The sequence below is a fragment of the Mobula birostris genome, chromosome 6 (genome assembly GCF_030028105.1).
Source record: "Mobula birostris isolate sMobBir1 chromosome 6, sMobBir1.hap1, whole genome shotgun sequence".
Classification (NCBI taxonomy): domain Eukaryota; kingdom Metazoa; phylum Chordata; class Chondrichthyes; order Myliobatiformes; family Myliobatidae; genus Mobula; species Mobula birostris.
The window spans coordinates 86,360,433-86,388,228 of record NC_092375.1 but is presented as its reverse complement, the minus strand read 5'-3'; the positions used below and the strand labels follow the sequence as shown (position 1 = coordinate 86,388,228).

General features: G+C 40.4%; 2 protein-coding genes across 3 annotated transcripts in view; one reads left to right on the top strand and one right to left on the bottom strand.

Annotated features, from left to right (window-relative positions):
- Window positions 1–27,796, top strand: part of rb1 (retinoblastoma 1) — a 243,514-nt gene that overhangs the window by 134,932 nt on the left and 80,786 nt on the right. The window lies entirely within an intron of this gene.
- LOC140199168 (lysophosphatidic acid receptor 6-like) lies at window positions 16,487–18,572 on the bottom strand. The gene has a single exon (XM_072260795.1). The coding sequence runs from the start codon at window positions 17,970–17,972 to the stop codon at window positions 16,935–16,937; it is 1,038 nt and encodes a 345-aa protein (XP_072116896.1). The 5' UTR covers window positions 17,973–18,572; the 3' UTR covers window positions 16,487–16,934.

Genomic DNA, 27,796 nt, shown 5'->3' with positions numbered 1-27,796 from the left:
TATAAGGCTAGCAGGAAGAAGCTTAAGAATGAAGTTAGGAGATCCAGAAGGGGCCATGAGAAAGCCTTGGCAGACAGGATTAGGGAAAACCCCAAGGCATTCTACAAGTATGTGAAGAGCAAGAGGATAAGACGTCAGAGAATAGGACCAATCAAGTGTGACAGTGGAAAAGTGTGTATGGAACCAGAGGAGATAGCTGAGGTACTTAATGAATACTTTGCTTCAGTATTCACTACAGAAAAGGATATTGCCAATTGTAAGGATGACTTACAATGGATTAGAAAGCTTGAGCATATAGATATTAAGAAAGTGGATGTACTGGAACTTTTGGAAAGCAACAAGTTGGATAAGTCACCTGGACCAGACGAGATGTACCCCAGGGTACTGCGGGAGGCGAGGGAGGAGATTTCTGAGCCCTTGGCAATGATCTTTGCATCATCAGTGGGGACGGGGGAAGTTCCAGAGGATTGGAGGGTTGCAGATGTTGTTCCCTTATTCAAGAAAGGGAGTAGAGATAGCCCAGGAAATTATAGACCAGTGAGCCTTACTTCAGTGGTTGGTAAGTTGATGGAGAAGATCCTGAGAGGCAGGATTTATGAACATTTGGAGAAGCATAATATGATTACGAATAGTCAGCATGGCTTTGTCAAAGACAGGTCGTGCCTTACGAGCCTGATTGAATTTTTTGAGGATGTGACTAAACACATTGATGAAGGTAGAGCAGTAGATGTAGTGTATATGGATTTCAGCAAGGCATTTGATAAGGTACCACATGCAAGGCTTATTGAGAAAGTAAGGAGGCATAGGATCCAAGGGGACATTGCTTTTTGGATCCAGAACTGGCTTGCCCACAGAAGGCAAAGAGTGGTTGTAGACGGGTCATATTCTGCATGGAAGTCGGTGACCAGTGGTGTGCCTCAAGGATCTGTTCTGGGATCCCTACTCTTTGTGATTTTTATAAATGACCTGGATGAGAAAGTGGAAGGATGGGTTAGTAAATTTGCTGATGACACAAAGGTTGGGGGTGTTGTGGATAGTGTGGAGGGCTGTCAGAGGTTACAGCGGGACACTGATAGGATGTAAAGCTGGACTGAGAGGTGGCAGATAGAGTTCAACCCAGATCAGTGTGAGGTGGTTCATTTTGGTGGGTCAAAAATGATGGCAGAGTATAGTATTAATGGTAAGACTCTTGGCAGTGTGGAGGATCAGAAGGATCTTGGGGTCCGAGTCCATAGGTCACTTAAAGCTGCTGCGCAGGTTGACTCTGTGGTTAAGAAGGCATACGGTGCATTGGCCTTCATCAATCCTGGAATTGAATTTAAGAGTCGAGAGGTAATGTTGCAGCTATATAGGACCCTAGCCAGACTCCACTTGGAATACTGTGCTCAGTTCTGGTCGCCTTACTTCAGGAAGGATGTGGAAACCATAGAAAGGGTGAAGAGGGGATTAACAAAGATGTTGCCTGGATTGGGGAGCATTCCTTATGAGAATAGGTTGAGTGAACTCAGCCTTTTCTCCTTGGAGTGACGGAGGATAAGAGATGACCTGACAAAGGTGTACATGATGATGAGAGGCATTGATCATATGGATAGTCAGAGGCTTTTTCCCAGGGCTGAGATGGCTAGCACGAGAGGGCACAGTTTTAAGGTACTTGGAAGTAGATACAGAGGAGATGTTTGGGGTACGTTTTTTATGCAGAGAGTGGTGAGTGCGTGGAATGGGCTGCTGGCGATGGTGGAGGCGGATACGATAGGGTATTTTAATAGACTCCTGGATAGGTACATGGAGCTCAGAAAAATAGAGGGCTATGGTAACCCTTAAGTTTTAACATATTGGAAGAGCTGGAGCTGTTCTCTTTGGGACAGAGAGATTGCAAGAGAATATAACAGATGTATTTAAAATCATGGGAGTATCAACAGGAAATATAGAATTAGAGAAGAGAGAATGAGGGTGATTGGCAGAAGAACCATAAGTGATATGAGCTGGTTAAACAACCACGTTCACAAAGAAATGGAGATTATATAAAACCAGGAGTTTAAAAATAGTAGTCAAAGTATAGTGATAGAGGAGGAAGGCAGACTTAATTGTAGTGTTTTATGATATATGAAAGGATAGAATTTGCAGGTACGGGTTGAGTACCCCTTATCCAAAAACCTCTGAAATCCAGAAATTTGAGCTCTGACATGACATCACAAATGGAAAACTCTAAAATGTCCTAGAAAGGTTCGCAGGTGATGCGTAGGTCTCTGCAGACCATGAACAGTTCTAAGAAGTGACCTCACATATGTAATGAACAGAAGTTAATATAAAATAGAAAAACACTGCATAAAGCAGAAAAAAGATCATGATTGTGTATTGAAAGAGTGAATTTGTCAGCATTGGAGTGAACATATACTGCTTAATGGTATGCTGATCATGAAACAAGCAAGATTTGTTAAGGCAAACTGAAAATTGAAGGTAATTATGAATATTTAGCAGACTCATTTCAGAAACTTAAGAAAAAACACGACATTAAATTTTGAAAGATTTGTGCTGTTCATGAAGCAGCAGAGATATTTAATAATGAGTTTGCCAAGATCGTCACCGATGAAAATCTAACAGACTTAACGGCTGTATCAGTACATATCTGTAATGAACAAGTAGAATCATAGAAAACCGACAGCACTATACTGGCCCTTTGGCCCACAAAGCTGTGCTGAACATGTCCTTACCTGAGAGAGATTACCTAGGGTTACCCATAGCCCTCTATTTTTCTGAGCTCCATGTACCTATCCAGGAGTCTCTTAAAAGACCCTGTCGTATCGGCCTCCACCACCATTGCTGACAGCTCATTCCACGCACTTACCACTCTCTGCGTTTAAAAAAAAAACTTAACCCTGATGTCTCCTCTGTACCTACTTCCAAGCATCTTAAAACTATGCCCTCTCGTGCTAGCCATTTCAGCCCTGGGAAAAAGCCTCTGACTATCCACACGATCAATGCCTCTCATCATCTTATACACCTCTATCAGGTCACCTCTCATCCTCCGTTGCTCCAAGGAGAAAAGGCCGAGTTCACTCAACCTATTCTCATAAGGCATGCTCCCCAATCCAGGCAACGTCCTTGTAAATCTCCTCTGCACCCTTTCTATGGTTTCCATGGTGTAAGACAAAGACTGCTTACTGGTAGTAATGTAGATTCAGAGTCGGAAATGATGGTGATCCTAAGCTATCTTGCTTCCGGCCCCATGCATTTCAGATAAGGGGCACTGTATATGTGAGTATGTGTGGCTATCTGGATTGTTTTTGCATAAAGCTGGTGTGGACTTAGAAGACTGAATGGTTTTCTGTAATGGAACTCTTGTGATTTGGCATCAATTTAGATTTTGGAATGCACTCAATGAAGTCACTGGATTTCAGTTTTGGAGAGAGCAAATGTTAATGGTGGTGGATGGGGTTGTTAGCAGCAGGCTGTTTTGTCATGGATATGTCATGTTTTTGAGGTATGGTTAAAGTTCTGCTTATTTTGGTCTGTAGGAATTATTTTGAATTGTATTGGGTATTTCTTACATCCTTCACATATGTGAGAAGTAAAAATCTTTACATTGCGTCTCTGTCTGAATGTGCAAATTGTAGTAATTTGTAATAAATAGTATGTACAGTAAGATGTACAACAGAACAATCAATATAGCTTAGAAATGCAGTTGTGTCAGAATGAATTAATCAGTCTGATGGCCTGGTGGAAGAAGCTGTCCCGGAGCCAGTTGGTCCTGGCTTTAATGCTGTGGTATTGTTTCCTGGATGGTAGCAGCTGGAACAGTTTGTGGTTGGGGTGACTGAGATCCCCACCAATCCTTTGGGGCCTTTTTGCGCACCTGTTGCTGTAAATGTCCTGATAGTGGGAAGTTCACATCCACAGATGCACTGGGCTGTCTGCACCACTCTCTGCGGAGTCCTGCAGCTGAGGGAAGAACAATTCCCATACCAGGCAGTGATACAGCCAGTCAGGATGTTCTCAATTGTGCCCCTGTAGAAAGTTCTTAGGATCCGGGGACTCATGCCGAACTTCTTCAACTATCTGAGGTGAAAGAGGCGCTGTTGTGCTTTTTTCACCTCACAGTCAGTATGTACACACCAAGTGGGATCCTCGGTGATGTGTATACCGAGGAACTTGAAGCTGGTCACTCTCTCAACCACAGATCCATTGATGTCAATAGGGGTGAGCCCGTCTCCATTCCTCCTGTAATCCACAACCAGCTCCTTTGTTTCATCACACTTGTGTATTGTTGATGGTGAAATGACTTAGGAGAGTCAATTGTAACAAAGCTATTGATTGGGTACGGTCAGCTGGGGTAACGTCAAGGGGAAGTGATTGGAGCTAATCATTACCTGATATTTATGTGCCACTAATGTTATTGACCCCTAACAACCCAAGTGCGGATGCTGGCTGGCTAGATCCTGTAGGGATGGACTGCTTCATTATCTGAGAAAACACGTGCAACCACGCGCCGTTGATAGAATATCTTGTCCTATGAAGCTGAGAAACTTTGAAGACAGTCAAGATGAAAGGAGACTTGATAGAATTATATAACATTATGAGAGGCGTGGATAGAGTAGGAGACTGGTAACTTTTTCCCCAGCATTGAAATGGGTGAAATACTTCCACAGGGTGATGGGTGGCTAGAATGTGCTGTCTGTCAGTAGCGGCAGTGGAGGCAATTACAGTAGAGATGTTGAAGAGGCTCTTGGGTAGGCACCTAAATGTTCAGAGAATAGAGAGAAATGAACATTGTGAAGATAGAAGGGATTAGTTTAGTTCGGTACTTAATCACTAGTTTTATTTGTTCAGCACAACATGGTGGGCTAAAGTGCCTGTTGCTATGTTGTACAGTTTTAAGTCCTATGATTCAGCTTTGGACACTATCCTGAGGGAAATATGCGGTGATTTCAAGGTGTAGTGCTGCTCTGCTTCAAGAGCACAATTAATATACATTTTGCACAATTCCAGCCGGTACTGATAATCCTGCCTGATCTCCGATACCTTCATTTTGATTGTCATAGAACACGACAGCACAATACAGGCCCTTCAACCCATGATGCTGTGCGACCAATATAAACCTATTCCATGTTTAATCAAACACTTCCCAACTACATAGCCCACAATTCTCCACTTTTTTTTTTACTTTCATATGCCTATCCGAGACTTTTAAATGTTTCCTATTGTATCAGTGTGTCCACCTCTGGGATTACATTCCCGGCATCAACCACTCTCTGTCTTTAAAAAAAACCTACCTCTGACATTTCCCCTAAACTTTCCTCCACCCATCATCAATAGATTTTCTCTAGTATTGGTCAATGCCACCCTGGGATAAAGGGCACTGGCTATCCAATCTGTCTGTGCCTCTCATAATCTTATATGTTTCTGGCAAGTCGCCTCTCATCATCAGTCACTCCAAAGAGAAAAGTTCTAGCTTGCTCAACCTTCCTTCATAAAACGTGTTCTTGGTAAATCTCCTCTGCACCCTCTCTAAAGCTTCCATATCCTCCTTAAGATGGGGTGACCAGAACTAAACATGATACTCCCAAGTGTGGTCTAACCTGATTACTATGAGGCAGCAACATTACATTGCAACTCAATATCCAGGTAAATGAAGGCTAGCGCACCATATGCCTTCTTAACCACCCTATCAATTTGAGTGGCAGTTTGGAGGAATATATGGTCTTGAATCCCAAGATCCCTCTGTTCCTCAACATGGTGGGAAATTACTTAAGATACAAATTTATAACAGAGAGAACATGTTTGCAAGCTGAGAGATACTATAATTGTTACCATTTTGAGGGAATAACATATCTAATTACAGAGGACATCTTTCACTACCTCTCCTGCTGTCCATTGCACAAAAGATCATTCAAGACTCATCACCTAACACCTCACATTAGCCAGAGAGCTCCTCCAGGAGTTGCAGCTTGGATTCTGCCATTTGAAAGAGGCAATAAACCTGAGAAATTCGGGAAAAGGACAGTTGTAAGCACTGTACCTGGCCTCCTTTGACCTCACAAAAGTCTGTGACTCTACAGAGCTATTATAGCTGGATCTCTGAATTCAGTTGGACATGTTGAGCTAATATAAAAAGAAATGGCTGTGAGCCCCAGATACAATCAATTGTGAGATCAGGCCATATCTTGATTGTAGTACTGCATGTTATCTGCTCCACTTGTAGCCATACCTGTAGTCAAGTTTTTTCCAGTACAGTCACAGGCAGACAATGTATAAATCTTCCTGGTGTCCTGTCACCAAAAAGTGGTATATCAACATAAAGAATGAATATTCTCAATAAGGTGTGCCTTCTCGATCATTAGTATGATGGTGGAGGGTGTTGTGCAGTGTTATTGAGCTATATCACCAATAACCTACTCATTAGTGGCCACTAGAGTTTTTGCCAAGGTCATTGATCTCCAAGCCTCATGTCTCATCCCTGTCTTCTGAAATTTGTGGGAATTGTGTTGCTGCCACTGAACAGAGATGAAAGATTCCTTTCTGCTGTGAGCAAGTTTCACCTTAAATATTGACTCAGTACGGATGCAGTTGAACCATTTCATTGAAACATATTTTGAATGTGTTGCCCTGTTACGTTAAAGCAGCGGTCCCCAACCACCGGGTTGCGAACTGGTGCCAGGCCGCAAAGCATGTGCTACCGGGCCGCGAGGGAACGATATGATTTGGCGATATGAGTCCGCTGCACCTTTCCTCATTCCCTGTCACGCCCACTGTTGAGTCATTATGCATGCGAGGTCATGACCCACACGAGGTCATTATCCATGCGAGGTCATTACCCACGCATCATCCATGTCAGCGTGGGAAGGAGATCAACTCCTCGAGCTTGCAAATGACGGTGGGCTGAAAAGTATGTTTGACATAACATCTCTGCCGGCATTCTGGATCAAAGTCAAGGCTGAATATCCTGACACAGCCACGAAAGCACTGAAAACGTTGCTTCCATTTCCATCCTACCTCTGCAATGAATGCAACGAAAACTAAATTGCGGAATAGACTGGACATAAGGAACCCCCTTCGAGTATCGCTGTCTCCCATCACCCCTCGATAGGACTGTCTTGTTGCAGGAAAATAAGCCCAGGGCTCCCACTGATTCAGTGATATTGGTGTGTTGCAATGATTTTATATGTACATACGTGGAAAATATGTGCTGTGTGTTTAATATCCAAACGTTACTTAAAATGTTATGATGCTATTGACTTGTAAGTGACTTATATAACCATATAGGAATTACGGCACGGAAACAGGACATCTCGGCCCTTCTAGTCCGTGCCGAACGCTACTCTCACCTAGTCCCACCGACCTGCACTCAGCCCATAACCCTCCATTTCTTTCCTGTCCATATACCTATCCAAATTTTCTTTAAATGATAATATCGAACCTGCCTCTACCACTTCTACTGGAGTTTGTTCAACACTTACTTCAAGCTCCCCTGTCCTCTCCTGATAATTGACTTATCACTATATTCATGGAAGGAAAATATGCACTGTGTGTTTAATATTAAATTCGTTAGATAAACCCCTTTAGAAACAAAATTGAGTGTATTAGCCACTTATCACCTATATTCCGGCCGTGATTAACACCCTCACCCCCCGAACAGAATCGCCAAAAACGATTTGTAGAAATAAATCGGCAGGTGCCCGCGCAAGGCTTCATGGTCATTGTAGTCTTTCTCGGGGTAAACACAACGTATTTGACTGCTACTCTTGTCCGTTGGCAACCCTATCTCCCCCCCGGTCGGTCGGTCTGCAAGAATATTGTCAATATTAAACCGGTCCGCAATGCAAAAAAGATTGGGGACCCCTGCGTTGAAGTATCAATTAAGCGCTGAGTTCCAGAAGAGGGGTGGAAATGGCTGTGAGTGATATCAGGCAGCATTTAATTGTGGTGTCTAGGACCCCGATAAACTCAAATCAGTGGGCCCTGAGGGAACGTGATGCTTAGAATCATATCCTGCACAAAGTATAATGATTATAACTGATAGAGGTTAATCACGTCTCTGACACCAGCAATACTGCAACACCTGTGTCCACCTGCATCCTTACTGTGGCCTCATCTAAACGAGGAGTCACCCAATAGCGCTCTTTGTGTCTTGAAACAGATAAAACATGCAAAGCTTCTTCAACCACCGAGTGAGAGTCACTCTGTCCGTCCTCCGTATGCTCCACCTTTTTCACATTTCTTTTTGCTTTTCCTAAAGTATTTTTCTTTATTACAGTGTTTTTGGTTGATAGTGCCTTTTTACTGTTACAGGCATGTTCAATATATCCCCTTTTGCCACAGCGTTGGCAATCTAAATCGTATTCTTTTGCTGAGTGCCCAGTTTTGTCACAACGGCAACATTGATTGTCAATAGGAGTCTTATTCTTAAAGTCAGTAGAAACTTTATGAACTTGGTAAGCTGTGCTTTTAGCTGCCATCTCCATAGATGTACTAATCTCAACTGCCTTCTGTAATGTTAGTCTGTCTTCTGTAAGCAAACATTTCTGAATTGCCTCACCACGCAGACCACATATGAGTCCAATCAGAATCACAGTGCTCAGACAATTGCTTCAGCACAGCCACAAACTGAAATAGAATCACCTTCCTCTTGTTTTCTTTTATGAAATCTAAACTCTCAGCAATAATTAAAGGTTTAGGTGAATTGTGGTCCAACATCAACATCTGCGGAACACTCCTAGTCACCGGCAGCCAACCAGAAAAGGCTCCCTTTATTGCCGCTCTTTGCTTCCTGCCCATCAGCCAGTGCTCTATCCATAATAGGATCTTTTCTGTTCCCCATTACTACCTTCATTTTCCAGCAGTCCAGTATCTACTTTCACTCTTACTCTTCGTATACCTGAAAAAACTTTAGGTATCCTCTTTGGAAGTTTCCAATCCTGTACCTAGTTCTGTAAAATTGAAAGCAATAGAATTGAATGCAAAATAGCAAAGCAACAGAAATGAACTGTGAAATTGTATGGCTATTATTCTACATACAGTTATGAGAAGATTAGTAAAATTTCTTACTGGGGACAGTAATTGTATATTTGGGCAAATATTAGCAGTAAGTATAAATTTAAGGATTTAGAACATAGAAAACCTACAGCACAATACAGGCCCTTCAGCCCACAAAGCTGTGCTGAACATGTCCCTACCTTAGAACTACCTAGGCTTTACCCATAGCCCTCTTTTTCTAAGCTCCATGTACCCATCCAGGAGTCTCTTAAAAGACCCTATCATTTCCGCCTCCACCACCGGCAGCCCATTCCACGCACTCACCACTCTCTGAGTAAAAAAACTTACCCCTGACATCTCTGTACCTACTTCCAAGCACCTTAAAACTATGCCCTCTCATGCTAACCATTTCAGTCCTGGGAAAAAGCCTCTGACAATCCACATGATCAATGCCTCTCATTATCTTATACACCTCTATCAAGTCACCTCTCGTCCTCCGTCGCTCCAAGGAGAAAAGGCCGAGTTCACTCAACCTATTCTCATAAGGCATGCTCCCCAATCCAGGCAACATCTTTGTAAATCTTCTGTGCACGCTTTCTATGGTTTCCACATCCTTCCTATATTGAGGCAACCAGAATTGAGCACAGTACTCCAAGTGGGTTCTGACCAGGGTCCTATACAGCTGTAAAATTACCTCTTAATCTCAATCCTATGATTGATGAAGGCCAATGCACCGTACGCCTTGTTAACCACAGAGTCAACCTGTGTAGCAGCTTTGAGTGTCCTGTGGGCTCGGACCCCAAGATCCCTCTGATCCTCCACACTGCCAAGAGTCTTACCATTAATACTATATTCTGCCATCATATTTGACCTACCAAAATGAACCACCTCACACTGATCTGGGTTGAACTCCATCTGCCACTTCTCAGCCCAGTTTTGCATCCTATCAATGTCCCATTGTAATCTCTGACAGCCCTGCACACTATCCACAACATCACCAGCCTTTGTGTCATCGGCAAATTTACTAACCCATCCCTCCACTTCCTCATCCAGGTCATTTATAAAAATCACGAAGAGTAGGGGTCCCTGAGGCACACTGCTGGTCACCGGCCTCCATGCAGAATATGACCTGTCTACAACCACTGTTAGCCTTCTGTGGGCAAGGCAGTTCTGGATCTACAAAACAATGGCCCCTTGGATCCCATGCCTCCTTACTTTCTCAATAAGCCTTGCACTTACTGATTGGATCTGTTGTGGAGGTGAGGTGTCAGATGGGTTTGTAGGCTTTGTGCCTATAAGTTATTGATACAGATTTCCAGAAGACATTTGACAAGGTACCTTATAGATTCTATAAATATACATAGAATCTTGAGAAGTTAGAAGTCACCTTATTGGCTTGGAGGGGGAATTAATTAGGGAGTAGGAAATAAAGCGTGTACTCAAAGCATTAGGTATATTACATGAGCTCGGGAGCAAAAGCACATCTTAATTTGCTGGTTGTTAATAATCCACATTTTAATTGAAGCAGACGTATCGAATGTATATAGAAAGACCGAAAATTGGCAGCAAAGGACCTGAAATAATTGCACGTGGTAGGTAGAACACAGATGAGAAGATGATATAGAGAATTCTGATTAAACCATATTTGCATTAAGGAAATTAATGAAAGCTTAAAAATCAAATTCTGAATATCCAAAATAAAAAAAAATTTGGAAGCATTCGATATAAATCAGGCAGCAAGAGAGTAAATATTTCAGATGAAAGCTCCTTGTCAGTCACAGAGAGTGATAGTGTAGTGCACAGTGAATAGAGTTATTTAATATTACAACAGGATCCAGATGAGCTAGTGAAATGGATGAAAGAATGGCGGATGGAATTTAACCTGGACAAGTGCGAGGTGTTACAGTTTGATAAATTAAACCTGGCTAGAACTTGTACAGCAACGGTAAGGTCCTGGAGAGTACTATAAAACAGGGAGACTAAGGGTACTGCTACAGTTCCCTGAATGTGACAAGACAGGTAGGTGAAGAAAAGATTTGGCATGCTTGCCTTCAGCAGGCAGGGCATTCAGAACAGGAGTTGTGGTATCATACTAAGACTGTACAAGTTGTTGGTGAAGCCATACTTGGAGTATGATGCTCAGCTCTGGTTGCCCATCGATAGGAAATATGTCATTGAGCTAGAAAGGTTGCAGGAAAGTTTTATACAGATGTTACCAAAATTGTAGGGCTCGAGTTGGAGCAGGGATTGCAAACCTGGTCCCTCACTTAATGGTAGGGGTCCATGGCATAAAAAAGGTTAGGAACCTCTGAGTTAGGAGAATATGCTGAGACTTTTTTTTTCACTAGAGCTTTGGTAGTTGAGGCATGACATTATAGGGGTATATAAAATCATGAGGAGTGTAGGTAAGGAGAATGTTCATATTCATTTTCTCCAAGACAGAGGAGTCTAAAACTATAAGATGAGAGGAGAAATTTTAAAAGACACTTGATGGCAACTTTGTCATGCAAAGGTTGTTTAGAATACTGTATAGAATGAACCGCCAGAGGACGCTGTTGAAGCAGATAACACTGTTTAAAAGACATTTAGGCAAGTATGTAGATAGGAATGTTTACAGGAATATGAGCCAGACACAAGCAAATTAGACAAGTTGGGATAGATATTCTGGTTGGCATGCAGTTTAGGCTGAAAGGCCTGTTGTGAAAGAGGAAACAAGTTCACTTTAAGTTGCAGACTATGGGGAGAGGGATGGATAGGCTAAAATAAATATCCCTAACAGAATGAGATCAAGATTGTCATGGTGATAAGCTGTTGAAGAAGTTTCTGGTTAATTTCCTGATTAGATGAGGCTAGATACCTTATCACTATGGTAACCATGGCCTCACCCTATCAAACAAAACAAAATCAAATATTGATCTATAGATTATTCCTGTAGAAACATTATTTTCTCTCCAAAACACCCTTTAACTCAGTAGTGTAAGTGGTCCTGGGTGTGAATTTAAATTCAGATCTCTGTCTGAACTGCTCAACTTTCTAAATAAACTTGCCCTTGTGAGGAAGGTTAGGTATATATAATGACATTTTTGTCATTGTGAAATAGAAATGTGCGGCAATCATTTATCTCTAGCCAGGGACGAAAACATCAGATGTTTGCATTGTTACTAATGATTTTAGTGCACTGATTATTAGTGAGGAAACATGTATGATGTTGAAGAAGTTTTGAGTTGACTTCAGATGTCTTGTTTTTCCTCTAAAGAATTGTTTTACGAAATTCAGTTGTTGATTTTAGTAGGACTACTTTGTATAAGAATTCAAATATAAAATCTACATATATATATAGCTTATTCTAAATGAAAACTTGAAAGGGCCATTTGTGTTTGTTCCATTTAAGATTGTATATAATTACCTAATTTGTTCATAATGTCAGCTAAGGCATTTCAAAGAAAATAAGAGTTTGAACTTTGTACTACACTTGTCCAAGTAATGAATGGGTTTTGTTTTTACAGATGTCCATAGTCTTTTTCATCCATATGTCTATTTTGTCCATGTGAGAAAATACACAAAAAAGTCACTTGATATGGTAACCATATCTCCACAGTTTTGTAATGAATAGCATCAAAAGCCCATAAGACTGATAAGAACAATTACTACAAGTAGAGAGGGAAGAAACTTGTTCTGTCATTCACAGAACAAAGCCATGTTATACTTTTAATTTAATAGTGTTATGGGAGCTCATTTGTAGGGCTTGTCCATAAGTTGGATGTTATGGCTTGTAATAAGGATAATAAGCAATTAAGCCATTATAGTTTTCTTTATAATAGCAGTTTTTTAATTCCTTTCTTTTAGCTGTGAGATGTAATTGAGAGTAATTTACAGTGCAATTACTATTTCAATCTGCATTGTATAAAGATGGATAATTCTAGAAAAGGGGCCCGTGCATGCTTCAATGGGGCCAGGACCAGTATTGCTGTGGGTAGGTTTATTGGTACACTTGGAGAGGGCTTCTGACTTTGCAGCATGATGAGAACCTGAGCAAAGATTCAGAGGCAGACAATTAATGGCAAAATTTGAAAGGCAGAGAAAACAAAGGTTTTAAAATATACAAGGAATCTAGTTGTTTTAAACAGTATATACCTTAATGTAAATACTAGTAAGAGTAATAAATTTCAAATGTCCCAACATTACCATCAGAAGGCAGTTAATATTACTGCAAACTATAACACAGGATTGCCTTTCCAATGCCTGTGGCAAAAGGAGAAAACTACATCAGGTACTGAAAACTTAATACAGCATGGAAGCATTTTGAAATGTAGGGGTGAAGCTAAAAGGGAAATTGGGAAAGTAAAGAAAGGAAATCTAAGGATGTTTAATGATTACATAAAAAAGGACAACCAAGTTCTTTGTCTGGAAGCAGAGGATATGGACAAGGTTCTTACACAGTATATTGTCATTTCCTTCAGAAGAGGTGGATGATGCTAATGATGTATTCAAGATGAACACCAAATATTGGATGGGATAACATTAAAAGAGGAAGTGTTTCATCTTGGAAAATGGATTGTCGTTAGGTCAGAATGAAATGTATCCTGAACTGTTAAGAGATGTAAGAGAGGAAACTGCAGAGGCTTTTGATTATTTTCTGTGTCCTCTGATTACAGGAGTGGTGCCAGAGGATTGAAGGACTGCTTGAGTTGTAACTTGGCTTAAAAAAGACATGAGCTAAATAAATATGGGTCAGTTACTTTAACTTTGCTAATGGGCTTGTCATTGGAATCCATTTAAGGATACAACAAACCTCCATTTAGAAGTGCAGATTAATTCAGGACAGTTGTGGATTTATTCTGGGAAAGTTGTGTCTGATTAACTTGATGGAATCATTTTGGAAGATTAGGAAGGTTGACGAGGGAAATATATTTGATATTATCTGAATAGATTTCAACGAGGCTTTTGACAAGGTCCTACATGATAGAGAGGTAAAAGCCTAGCAGATCTGAAAGAGAGTAATAAATTGGAACCAAACTGTCTCAGTGATAGGATTCCGAAGGTAGAGTTTACGCATGTTTTTTTGTATCTAGAAGGTTATTAAATACAGGGTTCTATTTTTTTTAAAATATTTGATAATTATGTAGAGGTGGCATGATTAAGTAGTTTTTAGATGAATCAAATAGAATGTATGGTTGACAGTGAAGAGGATAGTTTTCGACTACAGGAACATGTAGTGTTGTTAATTTGACAGAAATAATAGAACTTTATGTAGCAAAACATGAAGTTTTGTATTTGGGAAGGACCAGTAAGGCAAGTAAAAGTAGAATGAATGAAACGAATACCAAGCAACATGGAAAAACAGGACTATATGTCCACAGATCCTTAAAGATACCAGGACAGGTTGATAGTTGACAGATGCTTTCCATTTCTAGCTGAGGCACAGAACATAACTAGTGAGACTATGCTAGACTCAAGTTAGGTCACAGCACAATTACAACATGCAATTCTGGTTACCGCATTACAGGAAAGGTATAATTGCGTCAGAAAGCACACCGGCAAAGATATGCATGATGTTGCTTGGTCTAGAAGGTTGAATCTATTGGGAAAGTTGAGCTAGTATTTTGGGGCAGAAACAGTTGAGGGGGAGACTTACTTGAAAATTTAAAATTGAGGGGCCTGGATTAAATAGGAAGACCTATTTTCTGAGCCAAAGTAGTTTAAAAATAACAAGCTGTGGACTTAAACTACTTTGTTGAAATACCAGAGGGTGGTAAGTTCTTGAATTTACTGCCTGAGAGAGTGATTGAGGAAGAAATCCATGTCACTAAACAAAGAGTACTTGGATATATCCCTGGAGCACTCTGTTGGTTATTGTTTTTAAAGGTAGATGGAAAGGCATTGGAAACAGTTCAGAGAAGGTTTGCAAGACTAGTACTTAGAATGTTGGATTTTCTTATGAGATTTGCTAAACTTGTAACTGCCAGAATTTAGAAGAATGAGATAACTTGACTGAAACATTTAAAAAAAAATGATGAGAGCTCCTAACTAAGTGATTGGGAAAAGGATGTTTCCTTTTTTGGAAGAAGGTACATAAAAACATAAGAAATAGGAGCAAGAGTAGACCATCTGGCTTGTCAAGCCTGCTCCACCATTGAATAAGATCATGGCTGATTTAGCCATGGACTCATCTCCACCTACCTGCCTTTTCCCCATAACCTCTAATTCCCCTACGATGAAAAAATCTATCCAACCTTGTCTTAAATATATTTACTGAGGTAGCCTCCACTGCTTCATTGGGCAGAGAATTCCACAGATTCACCACTCTCTGGGAAAAGCAGTTCCTCCTCATCGCCGTCCTAAATCTACTCCCCCGAATCTTGAGGCTATGTCCCCTAGTTCCAGTCTCAACTACCAGTGGAAACAACTTTCCTGTCTCTATCTTATCTATCCCTTTTATAATTTTATGTTTCTATAAGATCTCCTATCATTCTTCTGAATTCCAGTGAGACAGTCCTGGGCGACTCAATCTCTCCTCATAGTCTAACCCCCTCATCTCTGGAATCAACCTGGTGAACCTCCTCTGCACTGCCTCCCAAACCAGTATATCCTCCAAGTAAGGAGACCAGAACTGCACACAGTACTCCAGATGTGGCCTCGTCAGGACCCTGTACAGTTACAGCATAACCCCCCTGCTCTTAAATTCAATCCCTCTAGCAATGAAGGGCAACATTCCATTTGCCTTCTTGATAGCCTGCTGCACCTGCAAACCAACCTTTTGTGATTCATGCACACACACTCCCAGTCTCTGCACAGCAGCATGCACGCTGCAGTTTTTAACCACTTAAATAATAATCTGCTCTTTCATTTTCTTCTTCCAAAGTGGATGACCTTGCATTTACCGCCATTTTACTCCATCTGCCAAAACCTTGCCCACTCACTTAACCTATCTATATCTCTCTGCAAACTCTCCGTATCTTCTGCACAATTTGCTTTTCCACTCAATTTAGTATGATCAGCAAACTTTAGATACACTACACTTGGTCCCCTCTTCCACATCATTAATGCATATTGTGAATGGTTGCGGGTCCCGCACTGACCCCTGTGGCACACCACTCACCACTGATTGCCAACCAGAGTAACACCCATGTATCCCAACTCTGCTTTCTATTAGTTAACTAATCCTCTATCCATGTTAATACATCACCCACAACTCTATGTATCCTTATCTTATGGATAAATCTTTTATGTGACACCTTATCCAACACCTTCTGGAAAGGTAGAATCAAAAATCACATTTAAAAAAAAAATCACCCATTTTAAACAGATTAAACATCTTTTTTTGATAATCACTGGTCTGAAACTCTCTTACAGCACTATTTTTAAGACAGCTGGATTGATGTTTTATATTGCAAAGGGAAGTAAAAGTTACTGCATATAGGTGGCAAGGTTTGGATTATAATCAGCTCAACCTTTATCTTATCAAATAAAGAGTAGATTATTAATTTATTAGAGAACATTAATTTATTTTCACATAGATAAAATGTTTAAAAATGTGCCTTTAATAACAATTATAGTCCATTCCATTAATGGAGAAATCTTTAAAAAGAATCTCCCCACTAAAAGCAAATTTTGCATAAAATCGCTTGTGGCAATGGTTCCTTTGTACCTCTGGTATTCACTGTCTTTCCCTTGATCCTTATTGAGTTAAATGTCAAAATTAAAACTATATATATGTGAATAATTATATCACAAACTGAAATAATCGTCTTCTACACTCTCCTCTGCCAGTTTCCCTGAGAGTGCTTCATTACCTTTAGTTTTCAATCCTATACTGTATACAGACTGAAAACTATGTTAGGGAACCATTAGCCACACCCCACTGATGGTGGTTATAATTAGTGCTGTAGTTTAAATTCTGGTAAAAAAAATATTTCTGCTTGCTTAAAGCGTGAAAATAAGATATCCATATATGTAGTTAATAACTAAACAGTTGAATCTGAACTGAGCGTTTTAGATTTTGATGTCCGCTGATTATTTGTGAGGAAGCCCACAGTGTGCAAGGTCTCAAAATCCGATTCAAACCTTAGCGACTTCGACTTCCTCTTGATTGAATTCTGGAACGTTTCTGAAGTGAAGTAATAAACAATAGGGTCAAAGCAGCAGTTAGACACAGCAAAGCATAATGTGATGGGGTACATTGTTTTGACTGTAGTTACCACCGAGCAATTTCTCACTGCTCCAGTCCTCACCAGTGAATACATTACTAGGGTTATATTGTATGGCACAAAGCAACAGATAAAAGTGAGGAAATGAACAACAATCATCTGGAGCACTTTCTTCTTGTTAAATTTACTGCGGGAAAGAGTAACGGGCTGGCTTAAAGTTCTCAACACCATTGAAAAGCAGAACAGGTTTAACAGCAACGGGATTATAAAACCGACTATCTCGATGAATATTACAATCTTTGACAAGAAATTCTTCCAGGTCTCGTTGGAAAAATTTTCAAAGCAGGTTTTCGTCTGATTGGCCTTCTCGCTGGTAGTTCGCAAGAAAGTCGCCGGCACACTTCCTCCCAGCACGGTCAGCCACACGGCAGTGCACACGATGATCGCATTTCTCCTTGTCCTCAGCATTCTCGATTTAAAAGGGTGAACGATAGCCAGAAATCGATCGGCGCTGATACAGGTCAGGAAGAGGATGCTGCCGTACATGTTTGTGAGAAACAGCGTCCCCGAAACCTTGCACAACAAATCCCCAAAGGGCCAGTCCCTGGTCGCATAGTAGAAAATCCGAAACGGCAGCGTGAAGACAAACAGCAGGTCTGACACGGCAAGGTTTGTCATGTATGTTATAGTTTCGTTTCTTAATTTTAAGGAACACCTCAAAACATACAAGGCGACACAGTTTGATATGAGGCCGACGATGAATACCATTATGAATACGCTGCTGTACAATGTGTACTTAAAGGAATCATCGGGCTTACAATGGGTGCTGGCGTTGTTGCTGTTGGCGGCTGCCATAGTGCGAAAACTGCGTTCCCTTTCCGATCACTTTCCAGATTTTGTCCAGAATGAGTTCTACGGTCGAGTTACGTCGGCGAACACATCCGTACTGTGAAATTGTGTTTATTTTGCTGGAATTTAAAGACGAGCGATGCAGGGAGTGGGCTCTCAGTTATCTATTCAGCATCGGCTTCATTTGAATCCCGGGAATGCTGGTTACCAGTTTCTGCTAAACGGTCCGGCTTGAAAACTTCAGGAAAATTTCAGCGCCGTTTTGCGATCCCGGGTTATACAGTTACACAAAAGAAATCCTGTTCAAAAGAATGGGACTATTTTTCAGGTAGAACAAAGATAAATCCTCTTTTTGCAAGTTGCTCTGTAGGTTCAATGACATCGTGGCTCGTCAGCCTTCTTAGAAAATTAAGCCGGAAACTAACGAACTTTGTTTCCTAGTCTTGTGCAACAAAGGTTCTGAGCACGAAGCAAGCCTACCTTGCTGCTGGCTGTAAAAAACAGGCTTTTCAACTCCCTGCAGTACTCGCACGAATGCAACTAACATGTCACAGCTTTGTGAAAATCGTTCCTCGCTGGCTTTCCTCCCAAATGCAAATTTCATTGGCTACACAAAACGTATTAAGCATGCAAATAGGATGTAGACGAAGATGGTCGGAATTGGACAAAGAAAAGGCTGAACCCGTTTTATTTGCTAAGCATACCAAATACCTCACAGGCTCGTAAAGTTTTAACAGTTCTGGATTTCTGATCTGTTAACCACTTCAATGCTGAGAAAAAATATTTACGGAAAACTGAGCCTTGATAAGATAAAGTCGGCTAGCAGCCTTTTGATGAACTTTGGTGAGATTGAAACCAGAGAGAACGACCTTTTACCCCTAAACCTTGAAGTATTTGAGTCTTACTCTTGAATGACATGTATAACTATTGCTGAACCAGCATAAATTCTTACACGCCTTGCCATGCATTCATGTATAATGAATTTGCATTTTGGTGATCCTTTGGACTTTAAGCCCATATACCTGTACATATAAATGTACATCCGAAGTCCATGTTTATTTTTACAGCCATTTTTACTACTTCCTTAAAAACTACATCATTAGGCAAACGCGGCCACTCCTTTAGGAGTCCTTGCTGACTGTTCTCGACATGCCTTTTCTTCCAGGCACCAGGACCATACTAGGCTAGTACTGGTAATTAGCATTGGAAACCTTGAACCTTCTTACTTAAGTATCTATGAAGCCAGAGTTTAAAACAACATTGAATTTATTAAGCAGAAGAATTAAAGGTTGTTAAAACAAGGCCTCTGGTATGTTACAGTGTAAATAAACCATGATCAAATTGAATATTGAATAACGTTTTGAGGGGTTTGGGAGCTCATTAGTCTTGCCTTTTAATTTGAATCAACAGAGGAATAGATTGCTTTGTTGACATTCTTTAAATCCTGACCTCAAATTTTATTTAAAACCAATTCACAGTGAAATTAGTGGCATGTGTACAACTTTCTATAAAGGGAAAAATGAACAACTTCTCTTCTTAAACGTAAAGTTTGTGAACCTCCCTGAAGCTCCTTTTCACTGACAATAAACATGGGTGCACCCAAAGGATGTGTGTGAAATTCACTGAACTAATAGCAGGGGAGTATACCCCTCAACAATGAGATGCTAAGCTGAACTACTGGAGTGCCACGTGGGTGGCTATAAACACGGGTATTTTACTGAGTATAATGGAAACGTATGTAAAGGATGAAAAGTTATTGAATGGTTTATTGTATATATTTATTTTTGAATAAAGTATATTTTGAAATAAAAAAAAAATAGCAGGTAGCTAGAGAAAAAATATTTCAGTTGCTTGGGGAAATATGATAGAAGGTAGTCAGAGGGAAGATATTTTTATTGTTTGGGAAATCCTATTGAAAAGAATAAATATACATATTAGAGCTAGGCCTGCCTGGAGCAAAGTTTGTAAATGGTCCTACACACACGCGGTGATGGATATTTGGAACTCTGCTCTGACCTGCACTTGTTGCCAGGTCAGCTGATTTTAATTCTCAGATATATAGAATTATGTTAACCAATGATATTAATGGATATGAAGTTAGGGAAGCTATATAGAAATGGCTCAAAGATCGCAGAACACATTTGAGGAATGAAATGGCCTATTTCTGTTATTAAAACTTGGACGATAAGAAGGACAAGGAACTAAAACAAAATGTACATGAAAATAATAAAAGACAAAACTAAAGGCTTTGTATTTGAATGCATGTATTATTAAAACTTGGTGTTAATAGAAAAAAAATACAAAGATAATGAACTTGCTGCTGAATGATATAGATTGGTTCCCAAATAGATAAGGGTACATGACACTTTGAAAGGACGTAAAGCCAGGAAAAGTAAGAGAGGGAAGTAATATGTTCAGGAAACCAGGAGGTAGAAACATTTTTGGTGGAAATTAGGAAATAATGAAGGGAAGAGATAGAATGATGTATAGACCCATAAGAAGCAATCACACAGTAGAGCAGACTGTAAAATAATGGAAGCTTGTTAGAAAGACATGGCACAAATCATGGGGAATTTCAATCTATGTGTGCTGAGAAAATTATTTGGAAAAAGGTGGGCTGGATGAGGAGCACATAGTGTATTCAAGATGGTTACTTAGACCAGCCTGCCTGGATCCAACTGGAGAGCAGGCTGTACTTGAGTTTGTATTGAATAGTGACATAGGATTAATTATCTCATTCTGAAGAGACCCCTAGATAGCAACAATACTTTACATTCATTTTGAGAGGGAGAAAAATGGCTCCAAAACCTGTATTTTTAACTTAAATAAGAGTAGCTGCAAGGGCATGAAAGGAGAACTAGAAAATGAACTCACATTTGAGGTTATGAAATCATCAATTGAAATGCAGTGGACGGCATTTAAAGCAATCTTTCAGAATGTGTACATTCCATTGAGAAAGAAAATACCAGGGGAAAGACCTATCATCTGTGGTTAAGTTAGAAAAGAGGTGAAAATAGTATCAAACTTAAAGTGTATAATTATGCAACTGTGGGTGGTGTGTTAGAAGAGTGGACAGAATGGGGGAAAAGCAAAGACTTTTTGAAAAGATCAATAAGGAAAAATTAGGCTATGGCATAAGGTTTGCCAGCAATACAAAAAGAGATTTTTATTTCAGTTGTTTGTTCAGAGCAGAGGTTCCTAACATTTTTTATTGTCATGGACCAGTACCATTAAACAAGGGGTCCATTGACCCCAGGTTGGGAACCCCTGTTATCGAGGATATCATGACATATTACTGCACAGAAAATGGCTCTTCAGCCCATCTAGTCAATACCATCCTGATGTTCGCTTGTCCAACATACCTGTACCCAGATAATAACACTCCAAAGCATTCCCATCCATATACTTATTCAAATTTTTCTTAAAAGTTGCAATTGACCCACTTCAGCTGGCAGTTCATTCCACGCCCTCAGATGCATTCCCTCAGATTCCTCTTAAATATTTCACTTTTCATGCCAAACCTAAGATCTCTGGTTCTAGTCTCATCCAACCTGAGGGGAAAAGCCTGCATGCATTTATCCTATCTATAACCCTCATAATTTTGTATACAAAATCTTCTCTCATTCTCCTGTGCTCCAGGGAATAAAGACCTAATATAGTTAACCTTTCCTTTAACTCAGTTCCTTAAGTCCTGGCAACATCCTTGCAAATTGTCTCTGCATTCTTTCAAGCTTAATGAAATCTTTCCTGTAGGTGAGTGACCATAAATCCACACAGTACTCTAAATTCAGCCTCGACAACATCTGTGCAATTTCAACATAACATCCCATCTTCTATATTCAATGCCCTAATTTATTAAGGCCAATGTGCTAAAAGCTCCCTTTACAACACCTTCAAGAAATTATGGATCCGTATTTCCAGGTCTCTTTGTTCTGTGCACACCTCACAGCCTTACCATTCACTGTGTCATTCTTGTACTGGTTTGTCCACTCAAAGTGCAACACGTCACAATTGTCTGTATTAAATTTCATCTGCCATTTTGCAGCCCATTTTTCCTGCTGGTCCAGATCCCACTGCAAGCTTTAATGGTCTTCTTCGTCGTCCACTACGCCCCACTCTTGGTGTTGTCTGCAAATTTGCTGATCTAAATTATTAATATAGATGATAAATAACAACAGACCCATCAGCACTCCACAAATCATAGGCCTCTAGTCAGAGAGGCAACTGTCTACCACCACTCTCTGGAATCTCTCACTAAGCCAATGTTGGATCCAGTTGACTAATTCATCCTGAATGCCAAGCAACTTAAGCTTGCTAAAGTCGTGTAGACAATGCCCACTGCTTTTTTCCATCAACCTTTTTGGTAGCTTTCTTGAAAAAATCTTATAAGATTGGTTACACACAACCTATCTTGCACAAAGCTATGTTACTATCTCTAATCAGGCACTATCTATCCAAATATTTAGATATCCTGTCCTATAGAATACTTTACTATAACTTACTTGTGACTGGTGTCAAGCTCACCAGCCGGTAATTTCCCATTTTATTCTTAGAGCCTTTCTTGAACAATTGAACAATACTGTACTTACCGGCAACACACATAAAGTTGCTGGTAAACACAGCAGGCCAGGCAGCATCTCTAGGAAGAGGTACAGTCGACGTTTCGGGCCGAGACCCTTTGTCAGGATGAACTGAAAGAAGAGCTAGTAAGAGATTTGAAAGTGGTAGGGGGAGGGGAGATCCAAAATGATAGGAGAAGACAGGAGGGGAAGGGATGGAGCTAAGAGCTGGAAAGTTGATTGACAAAAGGAATATGAGGGGATCATGGGATGGGAAGCCTAGGGGGAAAGGAAGGGGGAAGCCCAGAGGATGGGCAAGGAGTATAGTGAGAGGGACAGAGAGAGAAAAATGGGGGGGGGGGGGGAGAGAAATAATAAATAAATAGATAGATAGATAAATAACGGATGGGGTACGAAGGGGAGGTGGGGCATTAGCGGAAGTTAGAGAAGTCAATGTTCATGCCATCAGGTTGGAGGCTACCCAGACGGAATATAAGGTGTTGTTCCTCCAACTTGAGTGTGGCTTCATCTTTACAGTAGAGGAGGCCATGGATAGACATGTCAGAATGGGAATGGGATGTGGAATTAAAATGTGTGGCCACTGGGAGATCCTGCTTTCTCTGGCGGACAGAAGCTGAAGTCAAGTTAAATTCGTAGAAAAGGGAAGTCAGCAATGGGCTAGAAAGTATAATTGGAAGAAATTTGTTTTTAAATAGTTCATTTTGGAGTTACTAGGAAGGTAAGCATTTATTAGGGTACTTCCACAATAAGATTTTGTAGAGCTGGTGGATGCTTATGGTTAGGGCTGCTGTTGTTGAGATTAGAGTTATTTTAATGTAAGGATAAATATTTTAAAATTGACATATTTTAGAAATGGAACTCAGTGTAGTATTAATAGTTGAGTGGCAGTTGTGAGTTTTAGCTGAGCTCAGATTTACAGAGGGTGGTTGGAGCTCAGTGGGGGCACTGGAGTAGTTGCGTTAGAGTTGATAAAGTCACCATAATGTTTAAAATTACCTTTCACAGTGATGTCTTTGAGTTCAAAATATGTTCAGTGATACTCTCGTGCAGGCCACGTTGTTCTTTCAAGTGCCTGGGCAAGTTCTGTTTAACTCAGTAAGGTGTCACTGTGGGGCGGGGGGGAGCTCTGTTTTTGTTTTCTGTGCCGAAAAGGGTAACTTCACATTTTCTCACATTGCATTGTATCTGCGATGTTCTTTCTCACATATTTAGCTTGTCTGTATAATATATTCACATGTTGATTAATATTCTGACATTTTGTGAGTAGGAAGGAGGATGTGACAAGGCTTATAGTACAGGGATTAGAGTGAAAACCTGGAGGTTCAGATGCCACCAAAGAAGTATATAGATCTAAATTATGACTAACTGGAATGAAATGCTACTATTGGTAATGGCAATCTATTGAATTGTTGCAGAAACTAAACTAATTTGTTAGTTTCCTTTTTGGGCATCAAATCACATCTGATTTGTATTTAATCCCTGATGTAGAGAATGCAATTGTCTTTCCACTGTCATTTTAGCAATGTGTCAGTAATTACTGAGAAATGTATACAAATGAAGCAATGATGATTTCCACTTTAACCGCCAGTAAATAAGCAAAAAAAAGGGAAATTGATGATAATATGCAAAGTGGCACATGGGAGCAGGGTAAGTAGAACCTGTACCATCAAGACAGTTTACACCTGAACTGGAGTGCAACCAGTATCCCTGTGTACTCAGCCCCCTGCTGTACTCACTGTACACCCATGATTGTGTAGCCAAGTTTCCATCAAACTCAATATATAAGTTTGCTGATGACACAACAATTGTAGGCCATATCTTGGGTAATGGTGATTTTGAGTACAGAGAGGAAATTAAGAACCTGGTGGCATGGTGGGAAGAGAATAACCTATCCCTCAACGTCAGCAAGACGAAGGAATTGGTTGTTGACTTTAGAAGGAGTAGCAGACCGCATGACCCAATTTACGTAGGTGGTGCGCAAGTGGAACAGGTCGAAAGCTTTAAGTTCCTCGGGGTCAGTATCACAAATGACCTGACTTGGTCTAACCAAGCAGAGTCCACTGCCAAGAAGGCCCACCAGTGCCTTTACTTCCTGAGAAAGCTAAAGAAATTTGGCCTGTCCCCTAAAACCGTCACTAATTTTTATAGATGCACCGTAGAAAGCATTCTTCTAGGGTGCATCACAACCTGGTATGGAAGTTGTCCTGTCCAGGACCGGAATAAGCTGCAGAAGATCGTGAACACAGCCCAGCACATCACACAAACCAATCTTCCGTCCTTGGACTCACTTTACACTGCACGCTGTCGGAGCAGTGCTGCCAGGATAATCAAGGACACAACCCACCCAGCCAACACACTTTTCGTACCTCTTCCCTCCTGGAAAAGGTTCAGGAGCTTGAAGACTTGTATGGCCAGATTTGGGAACAGCTTCTTTCCAACTGTGATAAGACTGCTGAACGGATCCTGACCCGAATTTGGGCCGTACCCTCCAAATATCCGGACCTGCCTCTCGGGTTTTTTGCACTACGTTACTTCCCCTTTTCTATTTTCTATTTATGATTTATAATTTAAATTTTTAATATTTACTGTCGATTTGTAATCCAGGGAGCGGGAAGCGCAGAATCAAATATCGCTATGATGATTGTACGCTCTAGTATCAATTGTTTGGCGACAATAAAGTAAAGTATCCTCTCTGGGATGCACACGGTTTAAACTAGAGTGGCAGGAAGATGGAACCATAATAGCAGGGCAACAGCTGGTAGAGGTGATAGCAGGAAAGATAGTATGACAAGTAAGACCGAAAGTAAGGACAGCAAGGGACAGGCTAATAAACCTGGTGGTACTGATGGGTTGAAATGTGTTTATTTCAATGCTATGAGTATTATGGTAAAGGCACTGAACTTAGAGCCTGGATCTGTACATGGAATTACAATGCCATTGCCATTATAGAGACTTGGTTGCGTGGGGAACAGGACTGGAAGCTCAATCTTCCTGGAATTTGCTGCTTTTGGTGTGATAGAGAAGTGGCTAAAAGAGCGAGAGGGGTTGCAGTACTGAAAAGGAAGAATACCGCAATAGTCCATGGAGAGGACCAACTTGAGGGTTCATCTGCAGAGACAACATGGTTGGAGCTCAGAATTTAGAAAGGTGCAATATCACTGATGGGATTATAGTACTGTATAGTACAGTGTCCCCAACAGCAAATGAAGGGTGGAGGAGCAGGTTTGTAGACTGGTTATAGAAAGGTGCAGAAACAACAGAGTTGTTACAGTGGGAGACTTTAGCTACCCCAGATTTGACTGGAATTTCCTCAATACAAGAGTCTTAGATAAGTGGGATTTCTTCAGAGCATTCAAAAAGTTTTCTTGGATCACTATGTAGAGAATCCAACTAGAGGAAAGAGCATACTGGACTTAACTTTGGGAAACAAGCCAGACCAAATCACAGACCTGATAGTGGGTGAACAGTTTTGGAATACTGACAGAACTCATTATATTTTAACATAATTATGAGTAAGGATATAAATGGATCTTGTGGGAAGGTACTAAACTGGCAGAGAACAAATTACAAGATGAAACAGGAGTTAATAGGTGTTGGTTGGGAACAGCTGCTGACAGACAAGTTTACGCCTCAGATGAAGGAATTGTTTAAAGACTAGTTTATCAGAGTTCAGGATTGGTATGTTCCGGGAAGGAGTAAAGACAAGGATGGTAAGCAAAGCAAACTTTTAATGCCCTGAGAGGCCCTAAATTTAGTCAGGAAGGAAAAGGAAGCATATGTAAGGTTTAGAAAGCTAAAAATCAGACTTGGTCCGTGTGGAATATAAAGATAGCTCAATCAGGCGATTAAGAAGGCCATGAAATGACCTTAGTTAACAGAATCAAAGAGAATCCCAAGACATTTTATACTTGCATTAGAAAGAAGAGGATAACAAAGGAGAGGGCAGGTCCATTTAAGGGTAAAGAGGGGTGTTTATGTTTGGAGTTGGATCAAGTGGCTGAGATACTAAATGAGTACTTTGTATTGGTGTTTAATGAAGAGAAGGATTTGAAGGACAGTGAAAACAATGGGACTTGCTAATGTGCTGCGACATTTTGAGGTTAAGGATAAAGTAGTTCTGTGTCTTCTGAAGTGCTTTAAAATGGATTAGTCTCCAAAACCTGATGGCATATTGAAAGAAGCAAGTGAGGAGAATGCTGGGATTTACGACAAGATCTTTCTATCTTCACTAGCAGCAGGTGAGGTCCCAGAGAACTAGAGAGTGACAAATATTGTACCTTTATCCAAGAAAGGAAATAGTGATAATCCAGGTAATTTTAGGTCAGTGAGCCTCATGTCAGTGGTCGGGAAGCTTTTGGAGATGATACTGAGGGATAGGATTTCTGCACATTTGGAAAGTTATGCCTTTGTGGGTGCAGGTCATGCATTATCAATTCGATTGAGTTTTTTGAGATGGTGTCAATCATAAATTTGTGCCTGAAGTATTTCTTTGCCGTGATCTAATAAGATTGAAGTCACTGGAGATCAGGAAGGGATCTCTGACTGAAATTATGCTAAGTGTATAGTTTATTATTAAAGACCAAACAATTCAAACCTAGAAGATCACTGCATGATTTCCTGTAGGTGTAGAGTAACATATGAGCTTGTGCCATCTCAATGTTTTTTTAACTAGGTCACCTCTTTCATTAGGTTAGATGTAAAGATATTCTTGGAAGGTAGCATGATCTTACCTGTGCAGTTTCATCAGATATGAAGCAACCAGTCCCACATAAAATGAATAAAAATGACACTTGGTCAACATTCAGACTTGCATTATTAAGTGGCAAAAGAATTTTTTGTTTCATGTATTAACTCTGTTATCATGCTTTTGAAAATTTCAGTGTTAATATCTTGGTGTGATTACTGAATAGAAACATAACATGAGCAATCAGATTTACAGATCTTTGGTAACAAGAACAGAGAGAGTCTGTATACTGATGCAATTGACTTCCAAAAGCTTTTGCTTCATCAACGAGGCATTGATCAGGATTTTGTTGAAGTAATCCTAATCTGTCAGAATAAGGAAAACTTTAATATTCACTAGAAATAAGTTACCATTCATGACAATATAGCCTGCTCTTTGCATCTCCATCCACCACCTTCAATATTTGTTCCTCCATTATTGTCTTCCAGTTGTTTTCAATGAATTAAAGACTGATGCAAGATCATAATAGTGTTTCATAGAATCAATATGTAGAGAGGACCTACTAG

Bases quoted from the DNA above. Each gene is read 5' to 3' on its own strand.
- LOC140199168 (XM_072260795.1), bottom strand. From the start codon at position 17,972: ATGGCAGCCGCCAACAGCAACAACGCCAGCACCCATTGTAAGCCCGAT.